Source organism: Dendropsophus ebraccatus, chromosome 13 (assembly GCF_027789765.1).
Source record: "Dendropsophus ebraccatus isolate aDenEbr1 chromosome 13, aDenEbr1.pat, whole genome shotgun sequence".
Taxonomy (NCBI): Eukaryota; Metazoa; Chordata; class Amphibia; order Anura; family Hylidae; genus Dendropsophus; species Dendropsophus ebraccatus.
In genome coordinates, this window is record NC_091466.1 from 57,849,003 (window position 1) to 57,875,651 (window position 26,649).

General features: G+C 43.8%; 1 protein-coding gene across 1 annotated transcript in view; it reads right to left on the minus strand.

Moving 5' to 3' along the window:
- Positions 1-18,321: 18,321 nt before the first annotated feature.
- AQR (aquarius intron-binding spliceosomal factor) overlaps positions 18,322-26,649 on the minus strand; it is a 79,170-nt gene continuing 70,842 nt past the window's right edge. The window contains exons 33-35 of the mRNA XM_069949289.1: positions 25,373-25,547; positions 24,665-24,784; positions 18,322-19,265 (exon numbers count right to left, since the gene is read on the minus strand). Coding sequence (XP_069805390.1) covers positions 18,780-19,265; positions 24,665-24,784; positions 25,373-25,547 — 781 coding nt within the window. The 3' untranslated portion in view covers positions 18,322-18,779. The remainder of the gene's footprint in view (positions 19,266-24,664; positions 24,785-25,372; positions 25,548-26,649) is intronic.

The following is a 26,649-nucleotide window of genomic DNA, read 5'->3' on the forward strand; positions in this document are numbered from 1 at the left end:
CTGTCCAGGCATGATGGAAAATGTAGTTTTACAACAGCTGGAGACCCATGTATTAGATGAAAGATTTTTTATTTTGTATGATTGACGATAAACTATTTGCAAACGAGTGATATTCCAAACCATCTGATATCGTTCACCATAATACATGTGACGATAGTCAGTCATTAGTTATGATCGCAATTATGATTGATCGTATACTCTATTAAACGAAGGATTGCAATTAGGAACGAACATTGGGAGAGATTTATCAAACATGGTGTAAAGTGAAACTGGCTCAGTTGCCCCTAGCAACCAATCAGATCCCACCTTTCATTCCTCACAGACTCTTTGGAAAATGAAAGGTGGAATCTGATTGGTTGCTAGGGGCAACTGAGCCAGTTTCACTTTACACCATGTTTGGGCCCTTAGGCTACATTTACATGTCCGTCCGCAGACTGCATACGAATGTGCATCAGTAGTGCTCTGTTCTTCACAGAGCACCACACTGAAGATACATCAGAGACACAAATATAGGACATACAGCAGCTGATAAGTACTGGAAGACTGGAGATTTTTTAATAGAAGTAAATTACAAATCTTTGGCACTTTCTGACACCAGTTGAGGTGAAAGAGAAAAATAAATTGCCCTTTAAAGTGTGCCGCCTTTAAATGCTGCATTTATTTATTTTCTATTGTATTCCTCCAATTCTCCGACTGCCTTTTTTTTTTTTTAGAAGCTTAGCTTGTGATTTGTAGTTCAGCGGGTTCAGTGCATTCATACAATGGTGAAAGTGGAGCAGATCTCCTATGAGCATCATGTTATAGAGCACTTCTGCACAAGTACCATAATGGCTATCACCACTACTGTATACTGAGCCTGCTGTGTGGCTGGCAGTAACAGAGAGGATTGTTCTTGGACGTGGCTGGCACTGCAGACTGATTGGCACAGTGTTTCACAGTATTATATGGATGGCAGATATAGCCACATAGTGCGGATAAAAAAACAAGGGTGGGAGTGGTGGGGTGAATGAAGTAAAGATGAGTACTGGTAACTTTAAAACTTTGTTTCGCCTCTATTAAGACAAGAATCCTATAATATACACATCAAAGTGGGAAAGCATTGGAAAAATAGTAGAAAGTTTAGAAAGGTGCGCACATCTGCGCAGGACACTTCCATTTGGCTCCAATCCAATGAAAAAAAATCATGGGAGACAGGTGCTTTCTCCCATGATTTTTTTCTAAGAATCCTATAATAGTCTGCCCTGAACAGGTAATATGGTATTTCTCTCCTGATCCCAAGTGGCGATCAGATTGGATCAACAGTCAAATGAGAATTTTTTAAGTTTATATAAGTACTCATCTTACTTTACTCCAGGAATATACGCCTTTTCTGAAGCCCTCAAGTCTAATGGATGTGACCAGCTCCTGGAGTAAAGAAGATTTGTCTCCTCTGAAGAATGAACAAGACTGAGAGAGCGCCCCCTTCTCTTCTCAGTTTTACACGGAAGAACTTTTCATCATATTTCTTGTACTGTAGTCTATTATCTACGAGTACACCCAAATATACTTCCCTCTCTTCCCTTCCCTTCCCTTTTCTACCAGTTCAACTCCCCCTAGGACATAAGATGTATGCAGGCTATTATTCCAACTAGAACTAAAGCTTTGGCTGTCCAGGCATGATGGGAGTTGTAGTTTTGCAACAGCTGGAGGGCCTGTGTTTGACAACACTGCAAATAGGACATATGATGCATGCAGTGTAATACACCCCCTAGGCAGGGCTGTTTTAATACATTGGTGGGCCCCTTCCTTTTTGGCACCCCCACCCCCACCCCAGGGTTATCAGAATCAGTGCTCCACACACAGTATAATGCCCTGAAAGTGCCCCCACACTGTATTAAGAGCCCCAATAAATACGGTAGTTACCTTATGACTTTATAAAGATATCACCAATGATACCATTACATAATACCGCCACACCATGACCACTATCACTACAACCCTACAACAGAGTGCAGTTACATCCATTTACTCACAGGGGGCGTCTTCTCTGATCAGAGTCTTTCACCTTTTCTTTCTCTCCATCCAGCCTGGGCCACCTTTAAGTCTTCCCCCGGCTGTGAATCCTTTCTCCGGAATCTGCCAGAGAAACATTTTAGGCTCCAACACATATAGTAGTTACCCCCCTCTGTGCCCCTATATAGTAGTTACACCCCTCTGTGCTACCAAATATTAATTAGGTATACTCTGTGCCCCAATATAGTAGTAAGGTCCCTATATAATATAGGCACCTCTGTGCAGCCCCAATGTTAGTATAGACCAGTGTGCTGCCCCCAGTACTATAGACCACTAGGTGCTGCCCCCAGTAGTATATAGCCCCCTCTGTGCTCCCCCAGTTATACATACCCCCCCTGTGCACCCACCCAGTAGTATATAGCCCCCCTGTGTGCTCCCCCAGTTATATATAGCCCCCTCTTTGTGCCCACCAGTAGTATATAGACCCCTGTGTGCTGCCCCCCAGTAGTAAATAGCCCCCTCTGTGCACCTCCCAGTAGTATATAGCCCCCCTGTGCGCTCCCACAGTTATACATAGACCCCCCTGTGCGCCCCCCAGTAGCATATAGACCCCTGTGTGCTGCCCCCAGTAGTATATAGCCCCCTCTGTGCTCCCCCAGTTATATATACCCCCCTGTGCACCCCCAGTAGTATATAGCTCCCCTTTACGCTCCCCAGTTATATATAGACCCCCTGTGCACCCCCCAGTAGTATATAGACTCTTTTGTGATGCCCCCCAGTAGCATATAGACCCCTGTGTGCACCCCCCAGTAGTTTATAGCCCCCCTGTATGCTCCCCCAGTTATATATACCCCCTGTGCACCCCCCAGTTGTATATATATCCCCTGTGCACCCCCCAGTAGTATATACCCCCGCTGTGTGCTGCCCCCGATTATATAGCCCCCCCTTTGTGCTCCCCCTCCCATAAAGCAAATAACAAAAAAAACAAACACTTATACTCACCTGGGTCCACGCTTCTCCTCTCCTATTCACTTCACTTCATCCCTGTGGCCGCAGGCAGTGCTTAGCCTGCGGTTACAAGAAGCAGCTCTCCCCTCGCGGTGTGGGCGATCGAGCGCAGATACCACAACAGGAGAGCGGCCGCTTGTGACCGCAGTTAAAGCACTGCCAGTGGCCACAAGAATGACTGGCAGGGAGGGAGCCAATGGCTCGTTAAGAGCACTCATAGCTACAATGCAGAGCGCAGCAGCAGGCAGGGGGGAGGGCCCTGTAGGGGGCGCCATGGATGGGTAACTTACCCATCCCGATGGCGCCCCCCTGACAGGCTGTCGGTCGGAGCCCTGTGCAACCACACTGGTCGCACAGAGCAAAGGCCGGCCCTGCTCAGGGGGGCCCCTTTAACCAGTGGGCCTGGTGCACATGCACCACTTGCCCTTTGGTTAAAGTGGCCTTGCCCCTAGGACATATGATGCATGCAGTGTAATACACCCCCAAGGACATATGATGCATGCAGGTTGTTACTCTCACCTAGGACATATGATGTATGCAGGGTATTACACCCCCTAGGATATATGATGTATGTGGGTTGTTACTCCTGCTAGGACATATAATTTATGTGGGTTGTTACTACCACTAGGACATATGATGCATGGCGGTTATTACTAACCCCTAAAAAATAATATGTTTGTGGGTTGTTACTCCTGCTAGCATATAGGATACATGCAGGATATTACACCCACTAGGACATATGATGCATGCAGGTTATTACTCCTCCTAGGACATATGAGGACTGTGCTTGTAATTCAAATCACTCTTAAACCAAAGCAAATTTTCCCATAAGAAATCACTGATATGCAGACAATTGGTACCACATCCCAAAAATTATGATTTGTTAAAATTCTAAATAACATGTAAAACAAATGAAACAAACATTTAGAAAGCTGGATATGTCATATTATAAGTTACTGTACAGTATAGCAATCAGCACGTGGAGTATAATGTATGGTAAGTGCATAAACCTGATAACACAGCAGCAGTTTGTAGATACAGGATGGAGCTGCAGATTCCCATAATGCAGTAGTGTAGTACAACAGGCTAGAATAGAGAAGCAGGGCTGCTGAGGACTGCGGAGGAGATTGGGCTCTTAAAACACCATCGGTGGTGGGAGAGCACCCTCCCTGCCTGGACAACCCCTTTAAGTGGCTACTTCTGGTTTGGGATCACAGTTACTTTACGGAAAACACTACTTTTAGGGCTGACACAATGGTTACTATCAGAAATAACTGGGCTTATAAGATTCAGCATAGTAGGCAATGTCACTTACTATAAGGTTTATTGTTATTGGGTTATTTTAGAGAGGTCCTATTGGTTCTTTGTAATGTAACCTGCAATAGAAATAGAGTTTAGCATGCAAGTGTATAGTATATCCTTCTGTATAGATTAGGCGGGGATCATGTTTTATGCAACAAAAAAAAAAGGATGCATTCGTGCGGATCAAACCATTTTGTGACCCATATGACCCAGTTTTGATCATTTTATAATCACTTTTTTTTTTCTTATAATGGAAGTGAATGGAAAAGCTGATAAAAATGGATGGACACATATGTATCCATTATTTTTTTTTGCATAAAACAGATGAAAAAAACGGATTGCAAAAATGCAGTGTGAACCCGGCCTTACTGGGAGCAAACTTGAACCCACCAGATGAAATTATATGGGATGCTTTCTCATAGGCTCAATGACGTCACCTGCTTAGTAATGCACTTAGTGCCTTGCAAGTCACCAAAGAGAAACACCCAAAGATTATGCGTATCCTAACAATGTTATCTCTAATCTGCCCACATGTTCCCATCCGCGTACAGTAGACGCACTTCATAAAAACCTGAAATAGTAGTTTAGTAGCTAGATTGTATAATAGTGTAATAACTGCTCATAGCCTCACCTATAAGGTATCTATGCTGCCTCTCCTGGAGCCGAGGGATTAATAAGGTTATGCTAATATAGTGACGGCAACTTGTTTAGGCAGATGTAATATACCTACCGACACCATGGAACCCATAATATCTCATAGTATCAGTGTGGGCATCATCGCTGCATGGTACATTTACAGTGCCTGGTACTAAGTGTATAGAGCTAGTACTGTAAACATACAGGCGATGGTGCTAAGAGGTAAAAATGTCTCTAAACTTTTGTACCTTAGCTCAAATCGTTACTGTCACTTAGAAAAATGTTTGACGTCACGCAGACACATGTTAAAAGATTGGTTGCCGAGACCCCCATAATCTCTAGATCCAAGCAAGCGAAGCACAGGGCAGTGCGCTTCACTCTCCAGCCTCACTCATAGTAAGAGATGGGCTCCATAGGCTGTCTCCTGTTACTGGATAGATCAAGTAAAGTCGTCTGCCACATGCTGCTTCTGGTTGTATTTAGAGATTGGTTGAACACAGACTGATCAAAACTGCATGATGTGTTGGAAAAAAAATTTCAGAAATGTAGGAAAAACTTTCATTTGGAGAGATAAGAAATTACCATCAGTTACAGTAACACTGGGGCTGTCTGGGGGTTCTCCACCCTTTGCTGCCAGAACATCTTTGACCACTATCCTGCTGCCACTGTACCTGTGTTGTGCCTGGTGCTTCCCCATGCTGCCATTACTTTAGCTTCAGTGCTGCTCAATGTCCCTTAAAGGGAACCTGTCACAATAAAAAATGCTACCTAAGTTAGCAGCAGAAGGAGCTGAGTGGATTGATAGATATCTATGGGATAATATTCCATATAACTTGTAATTTATTGATTGAAATCTCTGATGTTTCTATGCTTAAGAGTCCAGTCAATTGAGTGACACCACCCACTGGACTCCTTAAAGCGATGCTGTACCCACAATGTACCCAGATCTGTCCTGGGGTCCGTTCGGCTGGTAATGCAAATATTGTCCTAAAAAAACTTTTAAACTTGCAGCCCTGTGTCAAATTGGCGTGGTCTAGAGTGTCTGTGCCCTAGGCCTGCACTGCCTCTCCGTCCCTCTTAACCATTAGGAATGACCCTGGCAGGATTTCTCCTATTCATCACTTATCTGAAAACTGCATATGTGGTGGATTGTTAAGGCACCTGTGCAGTGTTCAGACAAGTTATGAATAGGAAAAATCCTGCCTGGGGCATTCCTAATGATGAAGAGGGTGGGAAGGAGGGACGGGCAATCCTAGGGCACAGACACTAAAGGCCACAGCAAGTTGTTTTTTAGGACAATAACTGTATCACCTGCCGAACGGACCCCAGGACAGATCTTGGATTAAAAGCAGCTATCCGATGTACAAGCGGATTGGGGGGGAGGGGCAGATTGTGGGTACAGAGTCACTTTAAGACAGAATGAGCAGGGATTTCAGTAAAGTTACACAGAATAGATACCCATATATATCAATCTGCTCAGCTCCTCCTGCTCTATAACACAATTGCAATAGATTAGATAGCATTGTCTTGGGGACAAGTTCCCTTTAATACCATAATGCTCAAGCAATACCGAGGCTCCGGGCGCAGTTCAACACAAGGGCGCAACTACAAAACGTTGAGCCCTCAGCAAACTTTTTGAACACCGCAGCATTTACGAGCTCCATGTAAAAGTTAGTGAGGTCACATGACAAGGTGGAAGAAGGGGAAAAAAAACGTATGTGAACTCCCATTCTTCCTTACAAATGATAAAAAAAAATCATGTTCCCGTGTTGTCTTTTAAGCTGTCATTTTACAGCCCCCTAAGAAAAGTTTTTCTTTTTTTGTTTAATTGAAAGATAGATGTATACAGCTCCAAAATACATGCCAGAGTATATAGCAAAAACTGCTATATACACATGAGAAAGGACCAGACAGGAAGGTGGGGTGGTGGTAAACCCTATGATGATAATGCAGGGGGCTGGATGGTGACTACTTAACCATTTGTATTTGCAATGCTGAGCTCAACAAAGGCTTTACCTACAAGAGTCACTTATGCTTGGTGGTTATAGTAACATACACACAAAAGCTGAACAATTGTGGCTCTATTGCTTTTGTTGAAGAAATGTCTCCCTTGCTCATGTCGTGTATATGTATAGAGATTTCTATAGTGTCTGTATTTCCATCAGACTCTGTACAGACTTCACTTCTTCTCCTTGGTCGGGCTGCTTTATTGCCATGCTTTATATTACTCTGAACGCATCTCTCCACTCCACACTTACATACATATATTACCTATATTCATTTACTGACTCGCCTACTGAAAAAAAGGTCACGAGAGAGAGCGAGAACGCACTGTGAATGCTTAAAACGTTTCTCCATTAAACCAGCAAATACATTTTTTCTTACATTTTTCTCATTAAGTTATGTAACTTTATAGTATAACTTTATTAAAATAATATATATATATGAGTGGCAGCAGTAAAGAACGACATAGCCTCTCTGCTGCCACCAATGGCTATATTGGAAACTGCAGGGCTGCTCAAGCTTTGGTTCTGGCCCAGTTACATATCACTAGTGCTGCTGCATGCATAAACTGAGCCTCCTCTAATGTCTATTCTAAGATATATCAGTAGGGATGAGCAGATTTACAGTACTAGTGAAATGCTTCCCTAGGCTCAGCAGTCAGCTCGTCAGCCGGCTGCCTTTTAAACTCTGTGCTTGCTTCTCTCCGGGTGCCTGGAAAAGCTGGATCCAGTCCTGAGAAACTCTGAATTTAGTTTTCCTAATCCTGCATAACCCCTTTAAGTTACTTCAGGTAGCTTAAATAGGCAGAGTAAAAATCAAAAATTCGAATATTTCACCGCCAGGTTCCTGAGCTAAAGTTATCTATCCCAGAACATATGCATTCTAGCAGCAAGTAAGCAGAAAATTGCCGCTTACGGTTGTAGTGCTTAGGATATTGATTTCACTCAGTCATGTCCGGTAATAAAGATTTTATACATGAACTGGGGATTGTTGGTGCTTATTGTCATGTTGAATGGACATCTGCAAGTGCAGAGCCTTATTTACACCAGCATAGATGTGTACACATACACCCCCTGTGACCTTGACCGGGCCCCGCAGGGAAGATGGGACCATTGAGGCAGCCTTTAAAGGGGTACTCCGGCGAAATTCTTTTTCTTTCAAAAAGACTGATCTCAGAAATATATATATATATGTAATATACTTATATTAAAAAATCTCAAGTCTTCCCATACCTATCAGCTGCTGTATGTCCTGCAGGAATTGGTGTTTTCTTTCCAGTCTGACAGAGTGCTTTCTGCTGACATCTTTGTCCAGAGCAGGAGAGGTTTCCTATGGGGTTTTGCTACTACTCTGGACAGTTCCTGACATGGACAGAGGTGGCAGCAGAGAGCACTGACTGGAAAGAATACACCACTCCCTGCAGGACATACAGTAGCTCATAAGTACTGGAAGACGTAGTATGCAAGTATGTAAAGTGGAGCCGAAGTTCTGTGTAGGGGTATAAAGGCATTGTTATTAGGTACCAGCGGTGGTGGTGGTGGTGCTGTGCGCCAATTCTACAAGTCACAGCTTTTATGGGCCATAAAAATGAACAATTCCTACTACCTTGGCAGCGTTGGTGGGTGCGGGAAGGGGGCCATAGACGTCTAGGTTTTGCAATATAGTTAGCATACAGTATATGCCTAGTAAATCTCTTGCTATTATATACGGGGAGATTTATCAAACATGGTGTAAAGTGAAACTGGCTCAGTTGCCCCTAGCAACCAATCAGATTCCACCTTTCATTCCTCACAGACTCTTTGGAAAATGAAAGGTGGAATCTGATTGGTTGCTAGGGGAAACTGGGCCAGTTCTACTTTACACCATGTTTGATAAATCTCCCCCATTGTCTTATATGAACCACCGGTTTTAATACAGTTTACACAGACTATAAACATTCGGGCCATTGATATAGTATGTACATAAGGGGAATCATACCTTGTCTCTGTATATGAATAGTCTCACACTTTCAGAGTAAGTTTTTGCAGAATACACAGACAGGCCGCACCGCACCTACGCCATTGCGGACACCGTCATTCGCCCAGTGACGGGGATGGTGGCACCTAGTGGGCGACATCTGTGTATTGTCTGCGTAAGTGATAAATACAAATGTTCTTATGGCACCAGAGAGAGATGCAGAGCTCTGCAGTACTATTACTGCCGCCTTATTTCACCGAGAACATTTACCTTGCGTTACCTCCCGGCTGGCAGGAGCATCAGATGGCCTGAGTATTATTAGCTTCTGGGATAATAAGTTATGGTCTTGTTGCAGCAAACAACTTGGCACTCGTCCTTCCCTTCATTGTGTAGAATCTCCCTGTAAAAGGAACGCTCACCTTAAAACATCGTTTGACTCCTGTATTAGGAGATGTGATGTAGATAGAAATCTCCCATTCCCTAATAACTGCCATGGAATGGAAGCGTTTACCCTGAATAGTGATGCTATCCTCACACTGCAACAACATAGCACCCAAGGGGCAAGAAGCACTATTAGGGGCAGTTCTCAGTCGTCAATGCTTAAAGGGGTTGTCCAGCGAAAATCTTTTTCTTTCAAACCAACTGGTTTCAGAAAGTTATATAGATTTGTAAGTTACTTCTATTTAAAAATCTCAAGTCTTGCAGTACTTATCAGCTGCTGAGTGTCCTGCAAAAAAAAAGGTTGTTTTCTTTTCAACCTGACACAGAACTCTCTGCTGCCACGTCTGTCCGAGACAGGAACTGTCCAGAGCAGGAGAGGTTTTGTATAGGGATTTGCTACTGCTCTCGACAGTTCCCGTCTTGGACAGAGGTGGCAGCAGAGAGCACTGTGTCAGACTGAAAATAAAACAACATTTCTTGCAGGACATACAGCAGCTGATAAGTACTGGAAGGCTTGAGATTGTTAAATAGAAGTAAATTACAAATCTATATAACTAGTTGAAACCAGTTGATTTGAAGCAAAAAGATTTTAGCTGGATAACCCCTGTCTGGGCAAAATTAACTTGTCCCCTATCAACAGGAAAGGGGACAAGTAAGAGATTGCAGAGGGGTCTGACCTCTGTACCCCCAGCCGATCTCCGTATCGGGCCCCCAACTGCTATGTTATGAATACAGCAGCGGGTACGGCACGTGACCCGCGGTTCTATTGATTTCTATGAAGCAGACGGAAAGAGCAGAGTAATCTGGAAAGTGCTTACTATACTAAGACCAATATTACCATTATGAAGTAACCATATAGTGGTAGATAGTACCATGTCTAACCGTAGCTACATCTTACATCCAGGCACTTACACAGATCTTCCCTGCTTGGAATCATTCACTTTTCCTTTTCTATCTGTTCCAGACTTCTTCCAGCCGTGACTCATCTCTGTAGAGTCTGCTGCCCAGATGTCTTTGGCTCCGCTTTTCCAGCACACTCCCGACCTATTCCTCACCCGCTACACTGCCCCTTTCCTTGGTGCTTCTACACAAACACAGGAGTAGTAATGCATGCATAGTACCCCCCTTACTGTCCCCACACGGTAACACTTCACCTTTCCTTCTGTCCTCACAGTAAGGGTATGTTCACACTGAGTAAATCAGGCTGAATTCTGCCACGGAATCCCTCCTGTCTATGGGAGAGCCTCCGCTGCTGCCACTCTCCGCTCAAAGAATTGACTTGTCAATTCTTTGAAAGGAGAGCGGTGGCGCCAGAGGTCTCCCATAGACAGGTTATGGCACACTGAGGCAGGCGGGATTCCGCGGCGGAATTCAGCCTAATATGCTCAGTGTGAACATACCCTAATAGTGCCCTGACAGTGGCACATACACACAGTGACCATATCCTATGATGTTATCAGTACGTTACAGGCATGTGTGATATCACCTGTGGTCTACAAGTCTACCAGTCTACAGCTGCTGGCTTTCTGCTCCATCATAGTCTTTACCTTGTGTCATGACTAGTGTAGAGCAGACTTGGCGAACGTTTCAGCTTTGACAACGTCCTCCAAAGCCAAACACTCGGCATTTGACTTACGGCTTCTGGAGAAGTTGGATGCCGCCCTACAGCTGCCAGGAAAATATGGATACAACTTATGGCTGTATCAATGTTTTCCAGGACTCTGTAGGGCGGCATCCAACTTCTGCAGTTGTTGACACTTAAATGCCGAGTGTTTGGGTTCGGAGGACGTTGCAGAACCGGAACAGTTTGCCAAGTGCGTTGTACACTAGTCCTGATGACTCGGCAGTGGTTTAAAGCAGAGTAGGAGGGTGGCTTTAACTTCCCCCTTACATATGCACCTGCTCTAAGGCTGCATTCACACCTCCTGTAAAATTGTCCGTTGTTGCAGTTCCGAGACCATGGGCAATTTTAGGAGCCACTCAGGTGAATGTAGCCAATCACATGTTACGTGCCGCGACCCCACTGCGAAAAAATAGGGCATGTCCTAGTGCGGATTGTGGCACGGACCCCCCGCCCCCTGCCGCACGGATGACAGGTGCGCATAATGTGCGCTCCTGTCATCGCATCTGACAACTACTCACCTACTCCCGGCTGGCTTACATGTTCACCAGAAGTGGCGTGGACTACGCTGCTTTCTTTTCTCGGCGCCAGCACAAACCAGCATAGTCCACGACACTTCGGTGAGCGTGTGTAAGCCAGCCAGCACAATCTGCTCCATGATCCATCCACATCAATTGTTTCTATTGTAATAGTTCTTTTTTCCTTTTATAACCCACCATTCACTTGTTTTGTTGCGGACTCAACAACCTTTATGCCGCGTGTGAACTGTGCCTTTAGGTACGTTATTTCAATGAAGATCATTGTCATAAGGTGTGAATGTTCTTTGTTGCGTCGACGAACACCCAGTCCTGAGGTGAAAGTAGCTTCCGTTAATGGCATTCAGCTGCATTGTCCTTATGTTAACAAGTTCCCTTGAGACTACTTTGCTCCGGCAATCATGAATATATTTGCATATATACTCCTGTACTCTCAGAGGAAGCAATTTCAATGTAAACAAATCCAATTTGTTTGTACCTACCCAGTTATTAAAATCGTCATTTTGCTTAATGGACTCTGTACATTCCGAACCCTTCGTTTTATTCTGCAAGCGTCAAGGACAGATTAAGTGTGTGATGTATGATAGATGGGGAGAACGCCGAGGATTACACGTACTCAGCTTTTTTGCCTGGCAGTTTGTATATAATATAATACACAATGTAATGGGAAAAGCATCAACTGAGGACAAGCTGGAGAGAGGGCAGTGATCCCACCTAGCTGTATCCCTGCCCGCTTACCTCATCAGATGTTCCCTTGTACATGGGTACATATTTACACATTTTTGTATCATCAGCCTTATTTGCCTCAAACTCCACCTTTTCTATCTGTTATAACATTCTCTTCCTGCGTTCCTACAGATTTCCAGTGCTTGTTGAGCTTTTTTCACCGCTAGACTTTAGTAACAAACCCCATTGAAATCAATGGGAAGCTCGATAATTTAACCAGGTGCCTGGTTAGCCTATTTAAATTTGTTTGTTCTATTTTATTTTTGCATATTTTGTCCCTCGAAATATACAAAAATTTTAATGAAAAAAAATGCAATAGGTTTCCGCAAGACACATTAAAACTCTCATGGTACGCTGACGGCAATTGCCGGCATACCGCCGGAGTTCTAATGTGTTATGAACAGACCTATTGCACTTTTTTGTTCTAATTTTTGTATATTTAGTTTAGACATCCCTTCAAGGGACAAAATATACAAAAAATAGAATGAAAAACTGAAATTGTTTTCTTCAGCTGTGGGAAATATAAATGATGGCCGAACAGTACAAGCACCTTTACCCGAGCAGCATGAGGTGCTCAGTTGAGTATCAAGCACTATGCTTGACCCAACATGCTTGCTCAACACTATGACAGTCTGTGCCAGCCTGTCTGTACTGATGGGGCATAACAATCCCCAAAACAGCGATCTGCTTATGGGTACACTTAGGGCCCTATTACACAGAGCGGTAATCTGCCCCGGTCAGGACGATTCAGCAGATTATCGATTTGTGTAATAAAGACAACGATCAGCCAAAGAAATGATCATCGGCTGAGCGTTGTTGTTTAAAGCGAATGTAACATCAGTAAATTTGCTTTAAGTGTTCAACATGGATAGAATGGCGCCGGAGTGGGGAAGCCGATGCCACGGTCCTTTTTTTGGACCAATGGCCCGGTTCCAATGTTTTTTTCTCTTTTCTGGTGTTTTTCAGGCTTTGTGGCAGTTTTGTCAAAATGCAACATACTGAGGGTGTGTGGATTTTTTTTTTTTGTAAACTGGGGCATTTTTTCTCCCATAGACTTCAATGGGATTGTTCAGTTGTCTCAAAAACACCATTGCATTACCTATTCTCCCCCTGTCTTCCTGCAGCATGTGCCTGAGTTCACTGCTCACCCTGAAACCTCTGGTCCTATCTCTTCAGTGACAGGCTGCTCAGCCAATCACTGGTCGCAGCACTATCCTGTCGCTCCCAGTGATTGGCTGAGTGGCCTGTGATTGACTGGGGCCAGAAGTGTGAGCGGTGAGCAGGGAACCCAGGTGAAAGACTATAGAACAACAGGGGAGAATAGCTAAATATAAACTTTATTATTTTCATGTGAAAAGCAAGGGCTTTTATACAGAAGTTTTCAGGTTATTAGCTATTATGAGAAATGTTTGCAGACCTCCTAGTGTAAGCTGATTGTTGGACTTCGTTTTTGGCTCTCATTGTACTATGCAAGATGTGGGACTTGCCCTCCTCTATTTGCACTTCTTTTCTTTGTGGGATGTACAATCCCAGTTCTCTTTATATTTCCTTTAATTGTTTGTATGTTTCTTCTTTATTTGAAAAATAAAAAACTTTTGAATCGTAAAAAGCAAGGGCTGCACAGACTTCGCTAACAATGTCCACGCAGCGCTTGCTTCACAATAATGGAGCTGTGTTTGGTCTCAATAAGTGGGCGCGGATCTAGTAGATCGTCGCTCGCTTAGGACCAGTTCACACGGCGTAAAATTGTTGAAATCACGCCTGCCTCAGGTGTGACACTGTTTCTCTCGCAAGCATGCGCTTCAGTCGCTCTCTGCTCAAAGAATTGACATGTCAATACTTTGGGTGGACAGCATAGAGAAACAGTGTCACACCTGAGGCAGGTGGGATTCCGCCAATTTTACTTTGTGTGAACTGGCCCTTACTGTCAGTGGTTGGGACATGTAATTGCAAGGCCCTTACTTTTTGAGAAGAGTCCAGTTTCAAGAATTATTTTAAAGAGGGGTTATCCTGGCTGTGAATAGTAATGGCTTCTACTCTGGATAGGCCAATATTACATACAGCAGCTAATAAGTATAGGTAAACTTGAGATTTTTTAATAGAAGTAAATTACAAATCTATACAACTTTCTGACACCAGTTGATTTGAAAGAAAGGTTTTCGCTGGACAACCCCTTTAAGGGCCTTTTACAGAAGCTGATTATTGTTCATAGGGATGAACGTTGCAGCCTTCAGTGTTTACAAGTGCTCAGAATTGTCATTGCTTAGCTATTAGTAGCCTGTGATTGCTAAAGCACCTTGCACTGTCACTACTAATAGCTGGCCGGATTCCACCGATCTAATATTGATGGACAACCCCTTTAAAGGGGTACTCCAGCGGGGAGGAGGTGGGCGAGGGAAAAGACGTCCACTCACCTCCCCAGTTCCAGTGGCGCTCCGGTGCCCGGCCACTTCTGGGTGTCTGACGCGGGCCCGAGACGTGACGTCTCAGGTCCGCTGAGCCACTCAGTGAAGGAAGCGGGATCTGAGCGGACTTGAAATGGATCCCGTCTCCTTCACTGAGTGGCTCAGCGGACCTGAGACGTCACGTCTCGGGCCCGCGTCAGACACCCGGATGCGCCGCGATGTTTTCCCTCGGCCACCTCCTCCTTGGCCCCAGTAAAAAAGTGCCCCCCCTCCGCTGGAGTACCCCTTTAAGGTTGTGTTCTCACGTTGCAGTTGAAATGTGTTTTCCTTACATTTTTATATTGCCTAGATGGGCTTGAGATGTTGAATCAATTATTATAGCGGCCTTTGACTTCCTAAAGCAAATTAACCCTTATACAGAGGCCGGTGGTGCAGTATGTAAGAGGGGCTTCAGTTGTGTTCCTTGAGGGACTTGTGTAGACTTTTACATGTATTAAAAATAACAAAAACATTTGTAAGAGGGAATCCGGAACTCTACAGCTGGACTTTGACTATGCCAAGTAAAGTTGGCATATGGACACTAACGAAAAGTTTTCAGTTGTCAATCATGATACATTTATTGTGGTGGATAATATGCCAAACATTTGTTCAGCGTTTTTATTGAGGTAATAAAGATCTTTTTTTTTTTTGTTGGCTAAAATCACAGTATACACAATGGCATCTGTATACGGTGAACTGTGGATGATTGCACACCATTATTTAGCGAGAGATTGCTGCAGGCAACACTTAGTGGCCAAATGGCAAACCAGGTTACAGTTCTGCAGTTCTGGTCGGAAGAAGCAAAATGACATCAAAGGGGGTAGAAACTGCCCTATTGGAATAAGAGTGTCTTGATTTTGAGCTGACAGTTCTTAGGATTGGCCAGTCTGATTCAGCTTAACCCCTTAAGGTCAAAGCCTATTTTCGTTTTTGCGCTTTTGCTTATTCCATTTTAAGTTTAAAAGTCCATAGCGCTTGCATTTTTTCACCTAGAGACGTATATGAGCGCTTATTTTTTGCGAAACCAATTGTACTTTGCAATGACAGGCATTATTTTTCCATAAAAAAAAAACGAATTTGTTTTGATTTCGGGGAGTTTTGCATTTACGTCGTTCGCCCTATGGTAAAACTGACTTGTTATGCATGTTCCTCAAGTCGTTACGATTACTATGATATATAACATGTATAACTTATATTGTATCTGATGGCCTGTAAAAAATTCAAGCCATTGTTAACAAATATACGTTCCTTAAAATCGCTCCATTCCCAGGGTTATAGCGCTTTTATCCTTTGGTCTATGGGGCTGTGTGAGGTGTCAGTTTTTGCGCCATGATGCCTTCTTTCTATTGGTACCTTGATTGCGCATATACGACTTTTTGATAGTTTTTTATTACATTTTTTCTGGATTTGATGCGACCAAAAATGCGCAATTTTGCACTTTGGAATTTTTTTGCGCTGACGCCGTTTACCGTGCGAGATCAGGAATGTGATTAATTAATAGTTCGGGCGATTACGCGCGCGGCGATACTAAATATGTTTATTTATTAATTTATATTTATAAAATGGGAAAAGGGGGGTGATTTGGACTTTTATTAGGGGAGGGGATTTTTTATTAATAAAAACACTTTTTTACTTTTTTTTTTTTTTTTACTGTAACTAGAAGTCCCCCTGGGGGGCTTGTATATAGACAGCACTGATCTCTCATAGAGATCAATGCTGTGTATATACACAGCAAAGATCGATTAGATCGGTCATAGATTACTATGGCCTGCTGCAGGCCATAGCAATCTATTGCCGAGCCGGGATCAGCATCACTCAGACGCTGAGGCCCGGCACGGGCAGAAGAACGGATCTCGATGCGATCGCGGGGGGGAGATCCGTCCCACTAGACACCAGGGACGTGAGGTCTGAAGCCTCTAAGTGCAGCTGTCAGGTTTGACAGCTGCACTTAGAGGCTTAATTAGCCGGCGCGGCAACGGGACCCGCGCCGGCTAATAGAGGCACTGCCCGGCTGCACGTGTCAGCTGGGATCAGCGCCGTTCAGAGCGGGGTCCCGGCGGGACCCCGAGCGGCACCATGACGTATTAGATACGTCATGGGTCGCTAAGGGGTTAAAGGGGTTATCCAGCGCTACAAAAACATGGCCACTTTTCACCCTCTCTTGTCTCCAGTTCAGGTGTGGTTTTCAATTAAGCTCCATTTACTTTAATGGAACCAAGTTTGAAACCCCACCCAAACTGGAGACGAGAGGGGGAAAAGTGGCCATGTTTTTGTAGCGCTGGATAACCCCTTTAAGGTGCTGAATTGCCATGGCATCCATGATCCAATCACCCTCTGCATTTGGTCTTCCTGCCACAATAAAGTATCAGTAAGAGAAGGAGAGGAGTAAGAGTATGATGTAGATTCTGGAACAGGAAACAACTGGTAAAAGTCAAACTTATTTGACCTTTCCACTGTGTTTCCCCGTTCTTAAGCTCTGGAGAAATTTTTCTTCAAATCAACTAGTGTCAGACAGTTATACAGATTTAAAAATCTCAAGTCTTCCAGTACTTATTAGCTACTAAATGTCCTGCAGGAAGTGGTGTATTCTTTCCAGTCTGACACAGTGCTCTCTGCTGCCATCTCTGTCCGTGACAGGAACTGTCCAGAGCAGGAGAGGTTTTCTATGGAGATTTATTAATGCTTTAAACAGTTCCTGAGAGAGAAAGGTGGCAGCAGAGAGCACAGTGTCAGACTGAAAAGAATACACCACTTCCTGCAGGACATACAGCAGCTGATAAGTAATGAAAGACTTGATATTTTTAAATAGAAGTCTTTTACAAATCTGTATAACTTTCAGACACCAGTTGATCTGAAAGGAGGGAACCCCAAGAAAGAATTCTAGGGGCTATTCCCACCTTGGACATTTATAGCATACTCACAGGACACCTAATCACCATCTCTTTTTTTTTTCCTTCTTCTTCTTTTCTCTGGAGTATCACTTTAGGAAAATGAGGAATCCCTCCTGGTTTTGATATTGTCTAGTAATTATTTTGATCAGATTTTTATTATAAAATTGTGGATGTTTAATGTTGTGAGGTTTGTTAAAATCTTAATCACTAACATTGTACTGAGAGTAGATATCTGGTGTGAATTTAGCCTTATAGTCTGACATTTCTCAGTCAATGACTATAACTCGAATCCAGCACCGCAGCCATAATTCACGCCCTGCCTCACTATGTCTACACTTATATCAATCACATGATGACTTTAGGGACTATCTACGCTGTTGATTTATTTGTTTACAGGCTGCCTGTCTACAGACAAGGGTTGCATAAAGACTGTGCACATAACGGGCTGAATTTTTATTAGCTTTATCGGTACCATCCATGGTCAAACGCTAGCGGACACCATAAATACTGTAAAGGTTTTTAATCTTTAGTACGAGAACAGCAGATCTGAGTTTGTCATCTGAAACAAATCAAACTATTAGATGTTCTGCGTGGAGTTAGGATTATGTAGGATTGTGTACATTCTCTAGTAGGATTCGGCTCTGCTACATCTGTAAGCAGCAGCACATCCTGTCATTTATTTTTTTAATTTTCCTTGGAGCAGAGATGGAATACAGCCTGAAGAATAAGACAGGGAAGAAGCCAGTTTTGTACAAAATAAACTTTACTGCCAAGTTTACAAATAAAAAAAAAAAAAAAATTCCATGGTTTGGGTGGACCTCAAGAAATTCACTGTGAATCATGCCTGTCCGCCCCATTTTGTTTTGCAGCTGTGTGCATGGACAAAACTCACATTAACCTTTTCATAGCCAGTGTACTGGATGCATCCTCTTAAAGGAGGAATAAACTATTATTCAAGACATGACCCTTCTTCTAGGAGATGATGTGGATAGACTCCCGGCACATACCAAACATTCAGCTCCTTTCTGCATCTCCTCTAAACAATTGGGCTTTGTCTTCATGTTTGGCCGATAACGGTCTAAAAGTGTTCATGACTATAAATGGGGGAAAAAAGAGTGAGAGGCTCCTGCAGCTTACATTGTAGGTAGCTTTACTTCAGCACTTTCCTACAAAGTATATGATGACTCGCAGCTGGTTGTTGTATGGGTCATCACGTGATACTCTAGTCCTCTGTCCCCTCATCTTCACTGTATTCACTGTCGCTATCCCTTCCTGGATGATCTGGCATCTTTTGATGTTCTGTACCATCCTCTCCTGCCTGACCTATGTTTTCTGCAGTTTCTTTCACCTCTGATGGATCCACTTCCATCTGTGGCCCTGGCTCGCCCACCTCTACCTCTGATGGCTCGCCCACCTCTACCTCTGTTCCCGATGGTTCCTTCTCCACACTGGGCTCAGATGTTTTGTTTGATGCAACCTGCTCGGTCTGTTCTGTACTTGTAGTCTCCTGCTTATCTTCTTTCCCAGTAGGCGTTGTCCTTTCTTGCTCTTCTCCTTGTGTAGGATCTGCAGTTGCATGTGACTCCTGATCTGGGCTCTTGGACTCGGCTTCATTTTTTTGAGATATACTCTCTTCCACCTCCATCTCTTCATCCTGAGAGGCAGCAAAGTCTGCTCCTTTTCTGGCAGCTGGTGGAGGCAGGAGGCCCTATTGGGATACAGACATACATAACATTATTATGGGGTTGTTGTCGTCTCTATTACAGAGTTTAATCTTAGTAACCTGTAGTGCAGTGTCCTAAAGTTCTGGGCACTGGGTGAGTTGAAAAAAATACGCTGACGTTTTGATCGTTGGTGGTCCGGGTGCCAAGACTCCCAACGACTGCTAAAATAAGGGGCAGAAGTATTGTGCTAAATGCTTTGTATTAGGTTGGCTCTCCTCAATAAACAGAAGAAGCAGTATGAGAAACGCACAAATGAAGAAGCGCCACATTCAGGAGAGCACTTCTGCTCCCTCTTTTAAGCAATGGAAGGGGTGTTTCGGGGTACCAGACCCCTTTCTCAAGTAAAGAGACGTTAAGAAAGGGGTCTGGCAACCCATAACGCGCTATTGTAAGAGACTGCTATTAAAAAACAATGATCGTATAATATTTGGATCTCCTAACGTTCTTGACCATCAATCCCCATCTGTGCTCACTGAAGCTTAGGGTGATTCTGAGGATGCCTACACCAATTGTCATTGCATTTACCCTGGATCACATGCTCATCTGGGAACACGGCTGCTTTGGCTTATTGCATATGTACGCACTAGGAGATGTTGTGCTATACAAGCGCAACTGGTCCAGGCGAGTCGATCCCTCACTCACCTAACCCTATCCATGTCCTTAATGTTGTTCTTTTAGCAATGGAAGTTTAAACACTTAGACCCCCTTCAATCAAAACTTATGACATGTGTCAGAAGTTTATTAAAATAATGGTCTACTTAAAGGGGTAGTCCCAACTGGAGCAGTCATGCCCTATCTGAGCATACTTCCCCAGGTGGGAATACTCCATTAACAGAAGAGCAGAGGAGAAGTTTAGCAGGAGAGGGTTAAGTGTCTGAAGAAATCTTTACAGTACACAAGCTGGTCTGAATTGGTGAAGTTGGATTTCCCTGGGAAGACACAAACATTTTCCATTCTTAGCTGCACACAATCATTAGGATTAGTGCACCCGCAGCACATTGAGACTGCTGTGCAACGACTTCCAAGAGTCTGCGGAAAGATTTACTGCTGAACTGCTGGGGAAAAGGCCAAGAACAGGAGGGAACTCCTGCTGCGTTCTGTCTGCTCTCCGAGCACACACTTCATCTGTGCTGCATTATAGGATAAACTGCTGCAGTCATATTCACTTAAGGTTAGATCTGTTAGGTCACAATCATTAGTCTTATATAGTTTCTCATGATTTACACTGGATCGTGGCGGTGTGAGGGTATTAATCTTACAAACGCAGTACGGTACATTTGCCATATCTGTTAGGCAATCTGCTGACGTATATGACAAACATAGATGTGTGTCCTGTTGGCCGCTATTTGATATTTGTTAGGGATTCCCTTTAATTGCTGAATGGAATAGCGTAGTCATCTGCACTATTCCACAGAGCTGGACCCAGTATAAAGGAGAAAAAAAAAAAAAGTACCGCAGGATATACATTTTTAAACATGGGAGTAAATCAATGTATGGCACTAAGTGCCATCTGTCATAGCTGTCAGGGGGTTCCGGGTATATATCTGCCAGACAATGCAAAAATGCTGAGTGAAAAGAGCCAGAATAAAGGAATCTATCTACCTCCGCAGACCCTCAGGAAATGGATTAGACAGAATAGTAAAGACATAACACTACATATAATTGATGGGTGATGAGTGATTCTCTGGAAAGCTGGGTTCCCACAATGCACCCAAAAAACTGTGCCGACATGTGGGGTTACCACAGACCGCTGCATTTTTTAAATTGATCAATGAAACCGCAGCGCGCCATTAACAAGCCGAAAGCTATTGTGTGATGTTACCAGATGTCAGCACAGTTCTCAGCCATGTTGCAGAATATCCGGAGCCGTGCCAGCTCATTGTTCCTTTACCACTGGCTTCATGTGTTTCCACAATAGTCTTTATCCACTTACTGTGCATATGTCTTGTAGGAGACGTTATTCTTGTGTTCAGTCTGTATGTGTAATGGATGTACTAGTAGTATTATTGTAGTTAATGTGTAATATGGATGTATTTTTGCACAAGTGCCATCTTGAAACAAAATGTCTCATAAATTCCTTATGCGTTCAGGTCATAAGACCCTCCGTATAGCATTAATCTAAGACTAGCCTTATGATATATTGCTCTATATTGTCTAAATCATAGGTTTCAAACTCGGGTCCTCCAGCTGTTGCAAAACTACAATTCCCACCATGCCTTGGAAGCCAAAGCTTTAGCTGTCCAGGCATTATGGGAATTGTAGTCTTAAAACAGCTGGAGGGCCTAAGTTTGACACATATGGTGTAGACCAGGGATGGGGAACCTTCAGCCCTCCAGCTGTTGCAAAACTACAATTCCCAGCATGCTTTGGCTGTCCAGGCATGATGGCAATTGTAGTTATGCAACAGCAGGAGGACCGAAAGGTTCCCCATCCCTAGTCTAGACAGTACAGGTAAATGCAGCTGAACCCCAACCTGACAGCTCGGCCAGCGATTGCTGTGATCTGCATACATTAGGGTCACTTTCAAAGTGCTCTATTCATGTGGAAAAGAGGGTCTTAGGTCTCCTATGACTGACCTCATCTTTTCCAGGCTTACAATTTGAGGCAATATTTATATAGACTACAGGAATCAATCATTGATCTAATGAAGGGACTTGTGTCCCGAAACACATTCGCATAATAAAAGCAACTACCTTTGAGGCAAATTTCTCCCAAATCCTGGAGTTTTATTCTTGGCAGCACTGTACCTTGAGATGAGGCTTAGGCTATGTTCACACTACGTAAAATAACCGCCGTTGTTCTCGCCGCAAAACAACGTCCATTATTTTGAGGTTCACTGATGTGACTGCAATGTAATGGAACTACGGCCGTTGAATGCACACTGCGTATCAAATAACGGCCGTTGTATATACGTCCCCGTGAAAAATAAACATGTCAATTATTTCCGGCCGTTAATGCTCCAACAACGGCCGTGGATTTCAATGCAGCCGCGGGCGTAAAACTTATATCTGCCAAATAAAACTTGATTTTGATGTAAAAAAATTTTTAAGTGGTTTCTCGGGCTGGGCGCAGTATTTAAAGTAAATGACCTGTTTCAGCCCGCTAAGAAACATGCTAGGAAGCAAAATTAAAGGGGTTGTCCGGCGATAAAAAATTATTCACAGAATAACACACATTACAAAGTTATACAACTTTGTAATGTATGTTATGTCTGTGAATGGCCCCCTTCCCCGTGTTTCCCCCCACCCACGCTAGACCCGGAAGTGTGGTGCATTATACTCACCGCATCTCGTGTCGTCCACGGTCTCCGATCCTCAGCAGTGACGTCTTCTTCGGGAGACCGGCGGATCTTCCCGAGTGCCGGCCACCCTCTGCAGCGTCATCAGCTGCTCAGCCGCGATTGGCTGAGCACAGTTATGCTCAGCCAATCGCGGCTGAGCTTCGGATGACGCTGCAGAGGGCGGCCGGCACTCGGGAAGATCCGCCGGTCTCCCGAAGAAGACGTCACTGCTAAGGATCGGAGACCGTGGTCGGCACGTGACAGGTAATGTATAGCGCACCACACTTCCGGGTACACGGGTGGGGGTGGTGGGACACGGGGAAGGGGGCCATTCACAGTCATAACATACATTACAAAGTTGTATAACTTTGTAATGTGTGTTATTCTGTGAATAATTTTTTATCGCCGGACAACCCCTTTAAACAACCGCCGTAGTTTTACTACTAGCCCGTACGCTCGTAATTCTACAGCCGTAGTTTCGGTCGCAAAATAACGGCCGTTATTTTACGTAGTGTGAACATAGCCTTACAATGTAACAGCTCCTATTCCCCAAATATCTTAAAGGTGTATTCCGCTCAAACATAACTTTTCATATAATTCTGCCCATGGTGAGACTAACAATTCCTTCCATACTTGTTAGCTATTATGTCTCCTTCCCCCAGTTCTGAGCTGCTGCTTTCTGCTGAAGACACAAAAATCTGTGTATAATCTTATCTTTCTCCCCTCCCTTCTGAGACGGCTGATGTAAACAAGACCCTATCTGCAACCTTGTAATGCTGGGAGGGATAATTACAGTGAGTTAATCAGCTACTTAACCTAAGATTAACCCTCCCAGCATTACACAAAGTTGAAGATACAGCCTGCCAGGAACTTGTTCACATCAGCTGTCTTAGAAAGGAGGGTGGAGAGAAAAGCTCACACACACTTTTTGTGTTTTTAGCAGAAAGCAGCAGAACTGTGGGAAGAAGACTGAATACGTATTATGTATGGAATTAATTAGTCTCAACATAGGCAACAAAAGTTATGGTTGAGCGGAATACCCCTTTAATATTGCATCAATAAATGCTAGGTGGGTGCTACCCATAGCCAGTAACATGTGTAATAGCGTGAGTCCTTACTATCTTATCATACCAGGTTTTCTTACACTACCCCCAATTTGCCCAACTTTTTAAGTCCGTCAAATGTGGCTGAGACTACACCATTGTGCACAGACCAATGCAGTGGCTGCATAGCAAAATTGTGCAATCCCTGGTCATTACATTAGGTGTATGGTTTTGGCTGCATGAGAACGGTCATTTGTGTAGTTTCACCCCCACCTTAGTTCTACTTCATGTACCATCCACCTGACATCCAGAAATGAGCACAGTCATAAGAAACTTAATACAGAGCCAGGAAAGAACACACTTTACGCAGACTTCTCTCAGCTCATTCTTCTGATGGGGTCATGGTGTGAAATATATATATATATATATATTTTTTTTTTTTTTGCAGAAATCAATAGTCCAAGTGATTTTAAGAAACTTAGTAATTGGGTTTTTTAGGCAAATATGCCATTATCTGCATTCAAAAAGGCTTTCCCCAGGTCCCCCCCTCCCTCGTCTCTCTCATCCACTGCTCATTATCAGGAAATCACGACTAGTTTACATCAGTCGAGCCTTGTCTGTTCTACGGAGGAGGGAGATGAGACATTAGTCACCAGCAGAAAGCAAAGGATTACACAGCAGGACCTGTATGAAAGCCGGTATTCAGAGGTCAGTGCTGACAGGAGATAGCCCGGTGATGTAGCCGTAAATTAACTATTTGTTGTCCTGTTTTGGTGCCTCAATCCCTCCCCTCTCCATAAGAGAATCATGAAGACAGGGGGAGAGCTTCAAACTGCTTTTTCATGATAAAAATGCATTTTTCAGCTAATAAACCCAATTACAAAGTTTCTTAAAATCGCCTGGACTATTGAATTCTGCAGAAAAAAAAATAAAATTAAACAACAGTGACACTTTAAGAACTAGGCTCATCATCTTTCTATTATAACTCACCCCCCTGTTACTTATTATAATGCACAGTGGAAAATGAAGACACGTATACATGCTGTACATATATTCTTACCTGGTGGTACTGGTATTGCTGACTGCTCTGCATCATGTGCATATACATGTTGTACACATATGCTGCCATTTCCGGCATGTTCTTGATAACCTGCGCTGGATAGGGGGGCACATCTCCATTCTGAAAAAGTAACATGTACAATAGATTTTTTGGAGACTAAAGAACATATGTCACTTTGCACCCATAAAACTTTTAAGCAGCCATGTACTGCAGGGACTGACGGAAGACAGACGAGAACTACAGAACACTGAGGTCCTTGTTTTCCTAAATGTTTTATTAGATGGATATTTGACAGATAATGTGACAGGTAACAATACAACACCGGCCTGTCACATCAATCTGATCAGGAGATGCTACATATATTAGACTATCTGGAAAGTATGTGTTATGTGAATAGTAACCACAGTGAGCTCATTGCTGACCTATGTGGTTGTGGTTAGCGGTGGAAGCATAAATTCATGATATAATAATGTAGTGTGGAGATTGGTTGTATGTGCTTATTGCACTATATTATTCCTCCCTTCATTTCCTATCAGCACAATCCTTTTTCTCTGATGATGCTTTATAGCAGGACTGTGTGGCAGGATCTGGGAGCGTGATGCTGGGAGCTCCGAAACTGAGAACTGTGCACTACTGTACTGACACTGTGTCATTCAGATGCTTCATGGAAAATGTACTCAGCGTCTCATCACTTTCCCTTGTACTTACCCTCCTCTGTGTTGGGAAGGATTCTCCTGGTGAGATGTGCAGTCGTAGGGGGCGTGCGGTCAGCTGTCTAAATGCAGGGGTCAGCTCAAAACAGTTCTGGAAGAGGGAAACTCGGGCAAATATGTAGAGTCCAAGCCGAGCTCTGGACATCGCAACAACTAAACGCCTCACATCCCTGCAAGGCAAAAAGGTGATAAATAACAGTATTCCAGCATTACAAACTATTATATTACTAGGCGATTCACAAGCCTTATCCTGCCTTCCTCATGTATATTGTCCAGTCTATTGCTAATATGCATTGTAGACATCAGGGGAAGCTTAGTACTCTTAATGCTGCATGCACCAGTGGTAGTGATATGTAAATGTGTTGGGGCCAGGGCTTGTGCAGCCCTGCAGTTCCCGACACTGGCATTGGGGGCAGTTTTAAAGAAATTATTATTGGTCCCCCTGCTAGACGCTAGCACGTGTACTCACCACAGCTGATCGGTGTCCCACGGCGCGGCTTCGTTACGGTCCTGTGCCACCGTTCAAATCCGGCACACGCTCACGTGAGCCTCTGCTGTGACTCCTCTTCTGTCTCCTGTGATTGTACTCCGGCGTTCAATCACAGGACACAGAAGAGGAGTCACAGCAGAGGCTGACGTGAGATGTGCGCACCAAATTTCAACGGCGCTGCTGGACCAGAAGCCACGCCGCGGGACACCGATTGACGGCAGTGAGTACACATGCCAGCGCCTAGTGTGGGGGGGGTCAATGATTTTTTGTGAACTGCTTCTTTAATGTTATGGCTAATTGGTGTACATAATACTAAAACAGAGACTTGCTACACATTTCCCAGGATTGTAAAAAGCAAAAGCTATATTTTTTTTTCTTGCAATAACAGCACCACCCCTGTCCTCAGGTTGTATGTGGTAGTGCAATTAAGCTCACATCACTCCCTTCAATGGAACTGAGCTGCAAAGCCCCACACCCAAACTACATGCTTCTTTCCAGTGATTTGTTTAACTCTGCTGAATCTTGGTTTCAGCCCCAGTGTCCCTGTCATGTTTGAACTATGGAAAGGATAACTTTTAAGTGATCAGGTCATGATTTGCGCACAGCGTTCGGCGGTCTGTTTACCATGTATACCTGTACACTTATATACACTGCATTATGCTCCCTGATAGCTGAAAGGGAAAATGACACGACAACACAGCAAAGTAGAGACATATGGATAAGGTATATTATGCTGGACTATCAACTTCATAGCAGAACTATCCGACTAAGTACATAAAGAT